A 14,114-nucleotide genomic window follows, 5' to 3' on the forward strand; every position below is an offset into this window, starting at 1 on the left:
GCAAGGTTGAAGTAATGTGAGCCTATAAAATCACGGCTGAGGGTTGGGGATTTAGCTCAGTGGTAGAGCGTTTGCCTAGCAAGCGCAAGGCCCTGGGTTCGGTCCCCAGCTCCAAAAAAAAGAAAAGAAAAAAAAAAATCACGGCTGGACGACCCACGTGTTGACCTCGGTTTGCATCCTAACATTTTACCAAAGTTCTGTGTGAAGTTAAACAGGCAACGTGAGCAACGCAGTCTCAACACAACAATTCAAGACATTAAAGAGAAGTCGGGGGTTTTTGGGTTTTTTTCTGGTTTATTAAAACAAAACTCCATTTCCATGCTTCTCAGGTTGTACCATCATTGGGCATAAAAATCAGTCAACATTTGCAAGGCAGTGTCACTCACAGAATCACCCAGTGCTATTTTACAGTGGTCATTCTCTTTACAACAATCAGGCATTGCTTTGTACAATGGGCAAACGCTATAACAAACGCCTTCCATAAACAGTTAGCCCTTTAGCTATTGGGAAGGTCAAGAGTCGCTTGAAGCAGTCACTGGTCGCACTAAACAAAGTACCAGGTGGCAGCTCTCAAGCCCCTAAAAAGTGTTTTTAAAAAACAGATTTACATCCCATAGTAAGTCTTAGAAACTTCAAAGATAGGGCCTATCATTTCAAAACACTACGGTTATCTACGGATAAAAATCTGCATCCAACTGTGCAGTGTTTTCTTCTAGATCTGGATTAAAACCTTTATTATTTACCCCAATTAGTTCCTCTATTAATTCTGCTACTCTCGGTTTTAAAAAGGCCAGGGTTGCCAGTTGATCTTCCACAGAGGAAAACACTGCAGCCCGTTCCCTGTGCTTACTCTCCTGTGAGGAAAGACAGTCAGAGCACGCGGTGCATCGAGAGTGATACAGAAAGCATGCAAGAGTCTGCTTGTCACCGTGGTGACATTTGGTGACATTTGCTTGTCACCGTGGTGACATTTGGTCTGTTGAAAGAGCGATTCGTGTAGCTTCTGAAAACGTTTTCCATGGCATGCAGCATCCCAGAGGAGGAAAGGTCCTGAGGTCCAAACAGATTGGGAAATGCTGTGTGCAGCGGGTGTGAGCACTGGCAGACGCAATCCTTTCCACACTGCATGGCACTGGGCATTCCCACGGATCCCATCTCAGGACATCACATGATCCGAACACTGTGGGGCCCGAGGCGGCAGGGCAGGAACTCCTGTCCAAGCGTCTGTTCCCTGCCACCGAGATGTACTTTCTAAAGTACTCGGCCTCCTGACTTGCACGGTTTAACAGAGTCAAGAAGGGTACAGTGTTCCTGGCTGAACTGACGTAACACTTGTTTTTGCCTTCATTTTCCTTAGGATTTGGAGACGAATGCCCCTCCCTCTGGCTTCCTTGGCTGGGTCTTACGGACAGCAGTATTGCTCAGTGTTTGTAGCTATTAAACTTGACTCACAGTCTTCCCCTGAAGGCCATGCATTTCAATTTGACAGAAATGCAGTAAACTGTAATAAATTATATTCAAGCACCTAGTTTGTTTAATCTTTCTTCGAGGAAGCCACCCAGGGCTGGAAAACAAGGGAATGTTTCTATTAGAGACCAGGGCTACCTTGAAGCCATATTATGATGCTTTTTTCTTTCATAATGAGGCACTGAAGAATGAGTTGTGCTAAAATTAACTCAAGGGTCAGGAAGAGCATAACTTTGGTAGAGATTTTTCTTCCTTAAAAAAGGTTTCAAAGCACCAGTTAGTTACGGAAGCGTGCGTACCTACCCTCACAGTGAGTTAATTGTCAGGCAACAGTAAACAGCAGTCCTCAAAGTAAAACCTACTGAAAGGGAGAACACAGCGCGGGACAGGGGATGCACATGTCTCTGCGCAGGCTGGGGAGCAGCGGGCATTTGCAGAGCTGACGGGCAGGACAGCAACGCCCACTGACAGGTCAGGCCAATGGCCCTGCAGCTACCTGACAGAAGGAGTCACCTTCAGTTTCCATTTAGAGAATAAAGAAAGAGGAGAGACCAACAAAATGCTTGAGTCCCCAGATGAGGTAAACCCAAGGGAGTAAGCCAGACTCCCCCGGTATCCCCCAAGTACAGCCAAGGGAAGTGTCAGCCTACCCTAGTGAGTAATGCAGAGGCTAAAGGTAACCGTGCCACTCCACACCAAAGTCGCCACAGTTGACGGAGAGCTGGTGCGAAGGAAGAAGAGACGTGGCATGCACATGGCAAGGGTGGGGGTCAGCACAGCACAGCATCACTGCTCTGAGCTCCAGACCAGCCACTTCATGCACCGTGTAATGCCAGGCGGGACCCCACCCTCCCCCAACACACACGTCACTCACAGGATACAATTAGTGTTTAAAACTCAAGTTCAGGAAAGTATGAACTTCATCCCTAATGCTTTTATAAATTCAAATCATCTATACATCACTCATCAGAAAATTCATAATTCCATAAAACCATACATACGGACAGTAGACAGTTAGAGATTGTATTGTCACGTGATTGTTGAGAAACTGCCATGATCACCACAAAGAACTAACAGCTATGCTCCTACCCACTAAGACAAAAAGTTTCCATAATTACTTGCCTTTCTTTACGTGGCAATGGAGTCTGGGTATGTGGCCCACATAAATGTCTATGCCTCCAACCGCCTGCCACTCAGTGGGGACCCTGTGCGTGCCACCCAGGCTGCACAGTGCACCCTCTGAGTACTAGCCATCCAGAGAGGGCTGCAGCACATGGTCAGCGAGCAGTGTCTGCGGACCCTGGCCCAGCGGTGTGCACAGGTCAGTGATCACTGTGGCTGAGCCCCAAACACAGCAGTGCCTGCCACTCCCAGGGCAAGGAGGGTACGGGCATCGGCAGGGGGGACTCTAAACACTGTGGTCATTACAGCTCAATGGCACTCTTGTCACACAAGCAAAGCCTTTAATGCCACTTCCTAGCCAAGCACAGCTTCACCTGGCCAACCAGATTCACTCTCTGACGCTAGCTCCTTCTTCAGAGTCTCCCTTCCTGACCTACACAGTATCATCTGCTTTCAGGCAGCTTCAAACACATGGGGGGGTCTGCCCGCCCAGGACAGCGAGAGGAAAGTGCTCGAATACAAACCATAACTTCTGCTGACAGCAATAAAATGAAGACAGAGAACGGATGGCCCAATTAGTTTAAAGGAAACATTATTTCTTACTATGTAAGAGTCAGTTCTACAAACACCTCAGTGTCCATCACAGTAACTAGCCTGAAAAGTTATACTTAAATTAAAATGTGCGTCTTTAATAAACTGCAGAATAACTTACTGAGATTTCACCTAGCAACCTAGTGATCATGAAGCGCAGGTGGCACTGGCCCCAAGTGCTCTGCACGGGCCACTGCGTCTGTGTTGGGAGGAGCGCAGGTCCACGGGGGCAGAAGGCACATGTCTTCCTGGAAGTCTCCTCGGGGTAAGGCAGGCTGGCCCATGCCAGGAAACTTGCCACTCTGGGTCAGACTGGAGTCTGCAAAGGACTCATCAGCTCCTCACGGAGATAGGTGCTGAGGGAACCCTACAGCACCACGAAGCTCAGAATGTATTCCAGGAGCTTCTGCCGGCTGCCCTGAGGTAGGAAAGTGGTGCTCAGTTCTAAGACAGACGCTCGCTTCTGCTTGGTCTCTTTGAAAACCTGAGGAGAGAAAGAAGAGAGACTAAGTCAACGAACAAACTGCCCAGAGGAAGTACTTTAATAAAAGCCCTTGACCTATGTCCATAACCCAAAATGTCAAAAAAGATACAAAGCTGTAGGTGTGTGTGTCACATGCAAGCATGGAGGTGTGGGCCAGACGCAAGCATGGAGGTGTGTGAGTCAGATGCAGGCGTGGAGGTGTGTGTGTCAGATGCAAGCGTGGAGGTGTGAGTCAGATGCAAGCGTGGAGGTGTGAGTCAGATGCAAGCATGGAGGTGTGTGTCAGATGCAAGCATGGAGGTGTGTGTGTCAGATGCAAGCGTGGAGGTGTGAGTCAGATGCAAGCGTGGAGGTGTGTGTCAGATGCAAGCATGGAGGTGTGTGTGTCAGATGCAAGCATGGAGGTGTGTGTGTCAGATGCAAGCATGGAGGTGTGTGTCAGATGCAAGCATGGAGGTGTGTGTCAGATGCAAGCATGGAGGTGTGTGTGTCAGATGCAAGCATGGAGGTGTGTGTGTCAGATGCAAGCATGGAGGTGTGAGTCAGATGCAAGCGTGGAGGTGTGTGTCAGATGCAAGCGTGGGGGTGTGTGTGTCAGATGCAAGCATGGAGGTGTGAGTCAGATGCAAGCATGGAGGTGTGTGAGTCAAACGCAAGCATGGAGGTGTGTGTCAGATGCAAGCATGGAGGTGTGTGTCAGATGCAAGCATGGAGGTGTGTGTGTCAGATGCAAGCATGGAGGTGTGTGTGTCAGATGCAAGCATGGAGGTGTGTGTCAGATGCAAGCGTGGAGGTGTGTGTCAGATGCAAGCATGGAGGTGTGTGTGTCAGATGCAAGCATGGAGGTGTGTGTGTCAGATGCAAGCGTGGAGGTGTGAGTCAGATGCAAGCATGGAGGTGTGAGTCAGATGCAAGCATGGAGGTGTGTGTGTCAGAGCAAGCATGGAGGTGTGTGTGTCAGATGCAAGCGTGGAGGTGTGTGAGTCAAACGCAAGCATGGAGGTGTGTGTCAGATGTAAGCATAGAGGTGTGAGTTAGATGCAAGCATGGAGGTGTGAGTCAGATGCAAGCGTGGAGGTGTGTGTCAGATGCAAGCATGGAGGTGTGTGTGTCAGATGCAAGCATGGAGGTGTGAGTCAGATGCAAGCGTGGAGGTGTGTGTCAGATGCAAGCATGGAGGTGTGTGTCAGATGCAAGCATGGAGGTGTGTGTGTCAGATGCAAGCATGGAGGTGTGTGTGTCAGATGCAAGCATGGAGGTGTGTGTGTCAGATGCAAGCGTGGAGGTGTGTGTGTCAGATGCAAGCATGGAGGTGTGTGTGTCAGATGCAAGCGTGGAGGTGTGTGTGTCAGATGCAAGCGTGGAGGTGTGAGTCAGATGCAAGCGTGGAGGTGTGTGTCAGATGCAAGCATGGAGGTGTGTGTGTCAGATGCAAGCATGGAGGTGTGTGAGTCAGATGCAAGCATGGAGGTGTGTGTCAGATGCAAGCATGGAGGTGTGAGTTAGATGCAAGCGTGGAGGTGTGTGTCAGATGCAAGCATGGAGGTGTGTGTCAGATGCAAGCATGGAGGTGTGTGTGTCAGATGCAAGCATGGAGGTGTGTGTGTCAGATGCAAGCATGGAGGTGTGTGTCAGATGCAAGCATGGAGGTGTGTGAGTCAGATGCAAGCATGGAGGTGTGTGTGTCAGATGCAAGCATGGAGGTGTGTGTCAGATGTAAGCATAAGGTGTGAGTCAGATGTAAGCATGGAGGTGTGAGTTAGATGCAAGCATGAAGGTGTGAGTCAGATGCAAGCATGGAGGTGTGAGTTGAATGCAAGCATGGAGGTGTGTGTGTCAGATGCAAGCATGGAGGTGTGTGTCAGATGCAAGCATGGAGGTGTGTGTGTCAGATGTAAGCATAGAGGTGTGAGTTAGATGCAAGCATGGAGGTGTGAGTTAGATGCAAGCATGGAGGTGTGTGTCAGATGCAAGCATGGAGGTGTGTGTCAGATGCAAGCATGGAGGTGTGTGTCAGATGCAAGCATGGAGGTGTGTGTGTCAGATGCAAGCATGGAGGTGTGTGTCAGATGCAAGCATGGAGGTGTGTGTGTCAGATGCAAGCATGGAGGTGTGTGTGTCAGATGCAAGCGTGGAGGTGTGAGTCAGATGCAAGCGTGGAGGTGTGTGTCAGATGCAAGCATGGAGGTGTGTGTGTCAGATGCAAGCATGGAGGTGTGTGTCAGATGCAAGCATGGAGGTGTGTGAGTCAGATGCAAGCATGGAGGTGTGTGTGTCAGATGCAAGCATGGAGGTGTGTGTCAGATGTAAGCATAAGGTGTGAGTCAGATGTAAGCATGGAGGTGTGAGTTAGATGCAAGCATGAAGGTGTGAGTCAGATGCAAGCATGGAGGTGTGAGTTGAATGCAAGCATGGAGGTGTGTGTGTCAGATGCAAGCATGGAGGTGTGTGTCAGATGCAAGCATGGAGGTGTGTGAGTCAAACGCAAGCATGGAGGTGTGTGTCAGATGTAAGCATGGAGGTGTGAGTTAGATGCAAGCATGGAGGTGTGTGTCAGATGCAAGCATGGAGGTGTGTGAGTTGAATGCAAGCGTGGAGGTGTGTGAGTTGAATGCAAGCATGGAGGTGTGTGTCAGATGTAAGCATGGAGGTGTGTGTGTCAGATGCAAGCATGGAGGTGTGTGTCAGATGCAAGCATGGAGGTGTGTGAGTCAGATGCAAGCGTGGAGGTGTGTGTCAGATGTAAGCATGGAGGTGTGAGTCAGATGCAAGCATGGAGGTGTGTGAGTCAGATGCAAGCGTGGAGGTGTGTGTCAGATGCAAGCATGGAGGTGTGTGTCAGATGCAAGCATGGAGGTGTGTGAGTCAGATGCAAGCGTGGAGGTGTGTGTCAGATGCAAGCATGGAGGTGTGTGAGTCAGATGCAAGCATGGAGGTGTGAGTCAGATGCAAGCATGGAGGTGTGTGTCAGATGCAAGCATGGAGGTGTGAGTCAGATGCAAGCGTGGAGGTGTGAGTCAGATGCAAGCGTGGAGGTGTGTGTCAGATGTAAGCATGGAGGTGTGTGAGTCAGATGCAAGCATGGAGGTGTGTGTGTCAGATGTAAGCATGGAGGTGTGTGTGTCAGATGCAAGCATGGAGGTGTGTGTCAGATGCAAGCATGGAGGTGTGAGTCAGATGCAAGCGTGGAGGTGTGAGTCAGATGCAAGCGTGGAGGTGTGAGTCAGATGCAAGCGTGGAGGTGTGAGTCAGATGCAAGCGTGGAGGTGTGTGTCAGATGTAAGCATGGAGGTGTGTGTGTCAGATGCAAGCATGGAGGTGTGTGTCAGATGCAAGCATAGAGGTGTGTGTGTCAGATGCAAGCATGGAGGTGTGTGAGTCAGATGCAAGCATGGAGGTGTGTGTGTCAGATGCAAGCATGGAGGTGTGTGAGTTGAATGCAAGCATGGAGGTGTGTGAGTTGAATGCAAGCATGGAGGTGTGTGAGTTGAATGCAAGCGTGGAGGTGTGTGTCAGATGCAAGCATGGAGGTGTGTGAGTCAGATGCAAGCATGGAGGTGTGTGTGTCAGATGTAAGCATGGAGGTGTGAGTCAGATGCAAGCATGGAGGTGTGTGTCAGATGCAAGCATGGAGGTGTGTGTCAGATGCAAGCATGGAGGTGTGTGAGTCAAACGCAAGCATGGAGGTGTGTGTCAGATGCAAGCATGGAGGTGTGTGTGTCAGATGCAAGCATGGAGGTGTGTGTGTCAGATGCAAGCATGGAGGTGTGTGTCAGATGCAAGCATGGAGGTGTGTGTCAGATGCAAGCATGGAGGTGTGTGTGTCAGATGCAAGCGTGGAGGTGTGTGTGTCAGATGCAAGCATGGAGGTGTGAGTCAGATGCAAGCGTGGAGGTGTGTGTCAGATGCAAGCATGGAGGTGTGTGTCAGATGCAAGCATGGAGGTGTGTGAGTCAGATGCAAGCATGGAGGTGTGTGTGTCAGATGCAAGCATGGAGGTGTGTGAGTCAGATGCAAGCATGGAGGTGTGAGTCAGATGCAAGCGTGGAGGTGTGTGTCAGATGCAAGCGTGGGGGTGTGTGTGTCAGATGCAAGCATGGAGGTGTGAGTCAGATGCAAGCATGGAGGTGTGAGTTAGATGCAAGCATGGAGGTGTGTGTGTCAGATGCAAGCATGGAGGTGTGTGTCAGATGCAAGCATGGAGGTGTGTGTCAGATGCAAGCATGGAGGTGTGTGAGTTGAATGCAAGCATGGAGGTGTGTGTCAGATGCAAGCATGGAGGTGTGTGAGTTGAATGCAAGCATGGAGGTGTGTGAGTTGAATGCAAGCATGGAGGTGTGAGTTGAATGCAAGCATGGAGGTGTGTGAGTTGAATGCAAGCACGGAGGTGTGAGTCAAGATATAAAGGGGGAGTCCAGCCACTAACTTGGATTTCACAATTTAAGTTGGAATACAGTCAAAAACAGCCCCTTATAAAGGCCACATGCAGCTCTGTGGAGCCCATCATACATAAAGGTAAAAGAACTCGAGACTAATTCTAGCAATACCAGTAAACATGCAAACATAATAGAATATGGAACAGTTACCATTGGACTTGCCTAATGTCTGTTATCATTTGGGAATGAATATGAAACCAGCAAAATCCTGGAGCATCCAAACAAGCCTTCAACATGCCCAGCCCCCACCCCCACCACGGAAAATATAGTCCCAATTAACCCGGCAACAAACTGCGTCTTCTGGGTCCCACAGAGGCAGAACAACCGATCAGAGCCACACAAAACAAAGGGCAGCATGGTCGTAGACACATACCCCGATGTCCTTAAACATTTTCACAGCATTCTTCACAAGACAGTATGTGGCACTCTCAGCTGCAGAGAGACAATAAGGCCTGTCAGTTCAGGCTCAGCACATGGTCTCCACATGGGAGGCTACAAAGAGCATGAAAGCAGGAGTCCAGACTGAAGCAAGTTCCCTCCTGCTAATGGCAACTATCACAGCCTTCCACCAATGACCTGCCATCTCCTTAAACCTATCCTGCCATCTATTAAAGAAAGCAGAGAGAAAAGAGGCAGAGAGGAGAGAAGAAAGACAGATGCACAAAGCATCCATCTTGCAGTGTTGTGAGACCCAAACACGGAGGTGCATGGTTTGCAAACCATAGACAGTAATGCAGATGGTTGGGCCTAGGGCCACGGGAAGCTCAAGTCTGCAGGTTAGGAAACAAGATCTCTAACCCATGTTTGCCACTGATTAGTCAAGGGCCTGGGACAGGTGTCCCCTAAGTGGCACGAAGAGATTAACTATTCTACACCTCTTCTGGCTCTGAACGCTGACGGGCATGTGCCCGCTGTGCCGGCCCACCGCACGGATTCAGACAGGCGCAGGGCAGCACAGTGCGGACCAGCTTCACTACCAACAGCTCAGACACCAGCAGCAGCAGACTGAAGGAGGTGGCGTGTGTACAGTGAAGGACTACACAGCAGGCAGAGCCACAGGCAACATGGTAACTGGCACAAGGCAGACACACAAGGCAGAACAGGACCACTGGGTTTGTGGCAGACCATGGCAGATGTATGCAATGAGAGGTCAGCACAACTGTACCTTTTCCCAACTTCCTGAAATTAACAGAATTATATAATAACAAGTTTGCTGTTTTGGGGAGTGAGGGGTTTTGGTCTGTTTGGTGTTGTGGTAATTTACTAAATCCGCTCTATGCATGAGGGAGAGAAGGGGCATACGCGTACTTCTCACTGCCTGCCCAAATGTCTTAACTGCCCAAATGAAAGATACAAACACACACCTTTATATTTTAATATGCCTTAACTAGCTCAATGTCTGGGCCACTCCTGAACCTCCATGTTGCTAACACACTCCCCTCTGATATTCCTGAGCTAACACTTACTAAATCTAGATTTTATTCTTGTTACCCTGCACCCTTCAGGGCAGCCCTCCTGGGGCCGCCTGCACCTCCATTCTGTCTCTCTTCCTCCTGCACCTTCCGGCGTGGTCCGTCTCCTACACCCTTCTTGCCCTCCTCCGCCTTCCTCAGTTCTTCCTGGGAATCCTAAAAGTCCCGCCTGTCTCCCTGCCCAGCCACTGGCCACTGGTGAGTTTTATTTCCCAATCACAGCCAGCTGGGGGTAGGGACTGTCCCCACAGATGTGTGGCTTCCGTGTGATTTAGATAAGCCGAATTAACACAAATCCACCGCACTTCGGCTCTGGTTTGGGTTGGGTTGGGTTGGGTTGGGTTGGGTTGGGTTGGGTTGGGTTGGGTTGGGTTGGGTTGGGTTGGGTTGGTTTGGTTCTCAGACTCAATTGGTAGACTACGCTGGCCTCAAACGCAGAGATCCTTCCGCCTCTGCTACCCAACCACTGGGGTTAAAGCACCCAGCTCGTGGGTTTGTTGGTTTGGGGAAATCGTTTCAAAAGGAGCCTGGATGAGACTGCACATACCGTACACCGCGACGTTCCTCTCCGTCCTGGTGAGAAGGTACCTGTGCAGCTTCTGCAGGTACTCAGACTCCGGGACTGCGCCGCGGAAGGTGTGGACAAAGATGGCAGCAGAGCTGTAGGCTTCTAGCAGGGGCCCCAGAAGCCTCTGCAGAAAGGTGATGAATTGCTGGTGCTCCTTGGCCTGGCTCACCTGAGAGTACGAGCAGAGGTGAGGTCACAGGAAGGGTGGGAAAGCAGAGCCAGCGGGGGAGCTCTGGGGGAGCCCAGTTCTGAGGGCGCCCCTCCCACTAGCACTGCATAGAAGTGGTCTGCAGCCCCAGCACACGATTACTGTGAAAGGTCGGCTGGGACCAGAGTGCTCCTCGGGGCATCACTCTCTCCCATAGGATTTGAGGCGTGTGTTCATCCAATAATCATGTAGAATAAATTGTCCTAATTGACTGACAGGACTGTAACAAATTCTCATCACTTAAACCAGCTGGTCCAGGGGCTGAGCCCTCCAGGGTATGCAATCTAAGTGCAATCCAAGCGTAACAGACACACATGCATGCAAGAAGCAGGGAACAGAAATTATGTATTCAAGTGTGTGAAGCAAGACCACTGACCATCGGTGACACGGGTAAAACCCAAATGGGAAGAGAGGGAGTTGCTAAGTGTCCCTTGGAAACAAAGTCACTGCCCCATGGAGAGTGGGTGAGGTGGGTGTCAGGGGAAACTGGTACATTCATGGAGGGGCTAGAAGGCACCTCCTTCCCTCACCCAGGCTTTCCCATCATACTCTCTCCACACACCAGCTTCCATGCTGTGCGATCTAAGGGCTGACTTTTAGTGCATTTACTCAGGGAAAGGTGCAGAGCTGACTAGAGCTGGTTCACAAGAGCTCTGGATGTTAGGAAGTCACCAGTCCCTGTGATCTGACTGCAACATGAACCCAGCGTCTCCCTGTTCCAGACCCAGAATCCCTCACCTTCAGGTAGCAATCACGCTGCTCCTCACCAAAGTCACTGTCCTCATCTTCTTCGTCACTTCTCCAGTTCAGAGGCTCCGGAAGCTTCTTGTTCCACTGCTGCTCTGCAAGGCCAGGACTGACATCTTCCTGGTCATCTTGCTACACCAAGAAGATAGCGGACGTAAGATTCCTAGGCACGTACTCAAGCACCCAACTGGCCAACTCCAGCGAAGCTTCCTCTCCTCTGAGCCTGCCTGACCCTCCCTCCCATTTCCAAACTCAAGACCACCAGGGAGGCAGCAGAGAAGACAGACGGGGGGGGGGGGGGGGGGGGGGGGATGAGATTGGGATGTTACAAGATGGCCTTCCATATCTTCTGAAGGAAGAGCAGCTTTCCCGGTCCCTCTGAACTACTCTAAGTCCATTAAACAAGTCTCAGAATCTCAAAAGAGAAAACTGGACTCTGTACAAGCTATGAGCGCCTGACATCATCCCAGGATCAACCTCTGGATGCCAGAGGATCAAATCAAGATGTTTTAATCTACAGAATACCACTTACAAAAGAAATAAAAATATTAACCAGTCCCCAATCATCTGCGCCCATTCTCACTGTCCCTGGCTGGGAGCACTGTTTTAAATAAATACTCGGTAGAAAGAGAAAGTGAAGAGGAAGAAACTAAATAAAGAAGATAAAGGCAGGCTGGCTCTCTTACCTCTGCCACTGTGAGAATTCCGTACTGGATGAACTTTCCTACTGTCTCGTGACAAACCTGGTAAAATGTCTGGCAGGGCTAAAAAGAAAAGTCGTTTAAAGGTGTGCAGCATGAAATATTGAATAAAGCATCCTACACTAACATCCGCTAGCACCGGCAGACAGTCTTGGTTTTCTTCCTTTTAACCAGGGCTCTCCCCTCCAATCTCAATAAATTCCCATAGCTGGCTGTTGCCACGCACGCCCCCGCACTTCCGAATTCCCTTGTCTCCCTGGGATGCCTTGCACACCACACTCTGCCGTATTCTCTAGAGCTTAGTTGAGATGCCACGTGAAGGAAAACACCACACAATCTTAGTTTAGAATCAACAGGTAACACAATCGCTGGGCGCAGAACCTAGCGTCTTGATTTTACAAACGATTCTATGTTAGAAATCCTCTGGTGGCAGATCCTGGTGGATCTGTCACAATAGCTTCTGGCTTCCTACATTCTGTCTGCCTCCTTGTTCTTCCCTGTCCAAAACCCAGCAACACTCCTTTCTCCTTCCTTCTCTTCCTCTTTCGGATGGGGAAGTCCCACCTACTCGCCCAGTGATTGGTCTCTTGTAATGTGTATTTATTAGGGGAAGATCCTACCACAAAGGTGAGTCAGCCTCATACCTTTCTTAAAGACTCCACCACCTTATTCATCCTGTGAACAAGTCCTATCTATGATCTCTGATGTCTGCTGCCTTGCTAAATGGTCATGACAAGGCCAGAGTGGAAGTACACTGAGTGTGATAACCCCCCCCAACCACAGACAGAGCTACTGAGCTCAATGCCCTAATCGGCATGAACCCTGGAGGGACAACTCCTTGGACTTTTTGGGACATTTTGTCTCTTCTGCTTTAAGATGATCTCCATGCAAGAGCTATCTCACAATGAAAACAATCCAACAAGTAGCAAAAGAGGAAACACAACAGTCCGATGATTCGGAAAGGACCCACAAGAAACATGAGGCCCACCTTAGGAGCCTACTACCCACACCCTTCTGACCCTGCAACCCAAGTGTCAACCACACACAAAGAGCATGTTCAAGAAGACCACACTTGTGAATGTCCCAAGACAGTCATATGAAATAAAAAGAACAGTACCGGGCAAATACAGATTCTACATGGTGAAAGGTATCCCACATCTGCTTACGATGTGGCTGCATTTTAAATATCAGCAAGTGTGGAGCGTGGACAGTTGAACACTCATACTTCTGAGCCTCTGAATGTACAAGCTGAGAAGGTGTTGAATCTTGGGGACTCACCCACTTACCGTTTGTGCTTCTAACACCACAAGTAGGTGTGCTGGTTACTGACAACTGACAGACACCTTCTACACAACCTAACTAAGAACTTACAACAGTCCCTCATGCTGCAGAGCCGAACAAAGGCCAAGACAGTCAAGGCCAGACTAGCTTAGTGTCACTGAAACTCAGAAGAGGAACAGAGAGCTTCATGGATGGGGCAAATGTTCTGAGGGAAAGCTAAAGGCACCCTACACTTCCACAGGAACAATTAAAGGATCAGAAAGCATGGAGATGCCTCTGGTGAGTTGGCCTAAGGCTGCTTGTATTCTAATGCTAATTCGGGCCCCTAAGACTGCCCCAGAAGCAGATTAGAGGATGAGTGACCCTGCCCACAAGTTATTTCTGATTGGTAAACAAAGATGCCAACAGTCAATGGCTGGGCAGAAGAGACATAGGTGGAGGTTAGGTTTCTTGGGCTTGGGGGGAAAGAGGAGGACTGCAAGGAGGAGGAAGAGGAAGAGGAGGAGGAGGAAGAAGAAGAGGAGGAGGAGGAGGAAGAAGAAGAAGATGAAGAAGAAGAGAGGAGGGAGGAGGAGAAGGAGGAGGATGGTGCAGGAGAGGAGGAAGGTGCAGGAGAGGAGGATGGAGAAGCTGCCATAGTTTAAGGGTCAAGAAAGTGTGGCCCTACCCAGTTGGAGCTAAGAGCAGCCCAGATGGACCACAGTAAATACTGATAACTTGGGGTTTTGGATGTAAAGTAGATTCTAACAGCATGGAGAGCAGGCAGCTGCCCAGCTACTGTGCTGCTCAGGGCTTATTGTAAATATTAAGGCTGTGGTGTGTCTTTCATCCAGGAACTTAATAACCAAAAGCTGGGTAGACCCCAGGCTGCCTCCACTCACCAGAGAAATGGTACCTTCATTAGAGAGAAGGTAGCACAGACTGGCGGCCTTCCGCACCAGCTGCTCCTGGCTGATCAGGTTGCCAAGGCCTCCGGCAGACCCTCCGGAACCCCTCTTATTCTGGACTGCATAAATGCTGCAAGCTGAGGAAATACA

At 49.9% G+C, this 14,114-nt stretch overlaps 1 protein-coding gene across 6 annotated transcripts in view; it reads right to left on the reverse strand.

Moving 5' to 3' along the window:
* Positions 1 to 274: 274 nt before the first annotated feature.
* Gpam (glycerol-3-phosphate acyltransferase, mitochondrial) overlaps positions 275 to 14,114 on the reverse strand; it is a 64,032-nt gene continuing 50,192 nt past the window's right edge. For 5 of the 6 annotated variants that reach the window (XM_087551729.1, XM_087551726.1, XM_087551727.1 and 2 more), the window contains 6 exons: positions 13,959 to 14,101; positions 11,782 to 11,859; positions 11,087 to 11,227; positions 10,120 to 10,309; positions 8,474 to 8,532; positions 275 to 3,664 (listed from right to left, as the gene is read on the reverse strand). In XM_087551729.1, coding sequence (XP_087407855.1) covers positions 3,548 to 3,664; positions 8,474 to 8,532; positions 10,120 to 10,309; positions 11,087 to 11,227; positions 11,782 to 11,859; positions 13,959 to 14,101 — 728 coding nt within the window. In that variant the 3' untranslated portion in view covers positions 275 to 3,547. 6 annotated transcript variants of the gene reach the window in all.

This window comes from Rattus norvegicus, chromosome 1, assembly GCF_021556685.1.
Source record: "Rattus norvegicus strain SHRSP/BbbUtx chromosome 1, alternate assembly SHRSP_T2T, whole genome shotgun sequence".
NCBI lineage: Eukaryota > Metazoa > Chordata > Mammalia > Rodentia > Muridae > Rattus > Rattus norvegicus.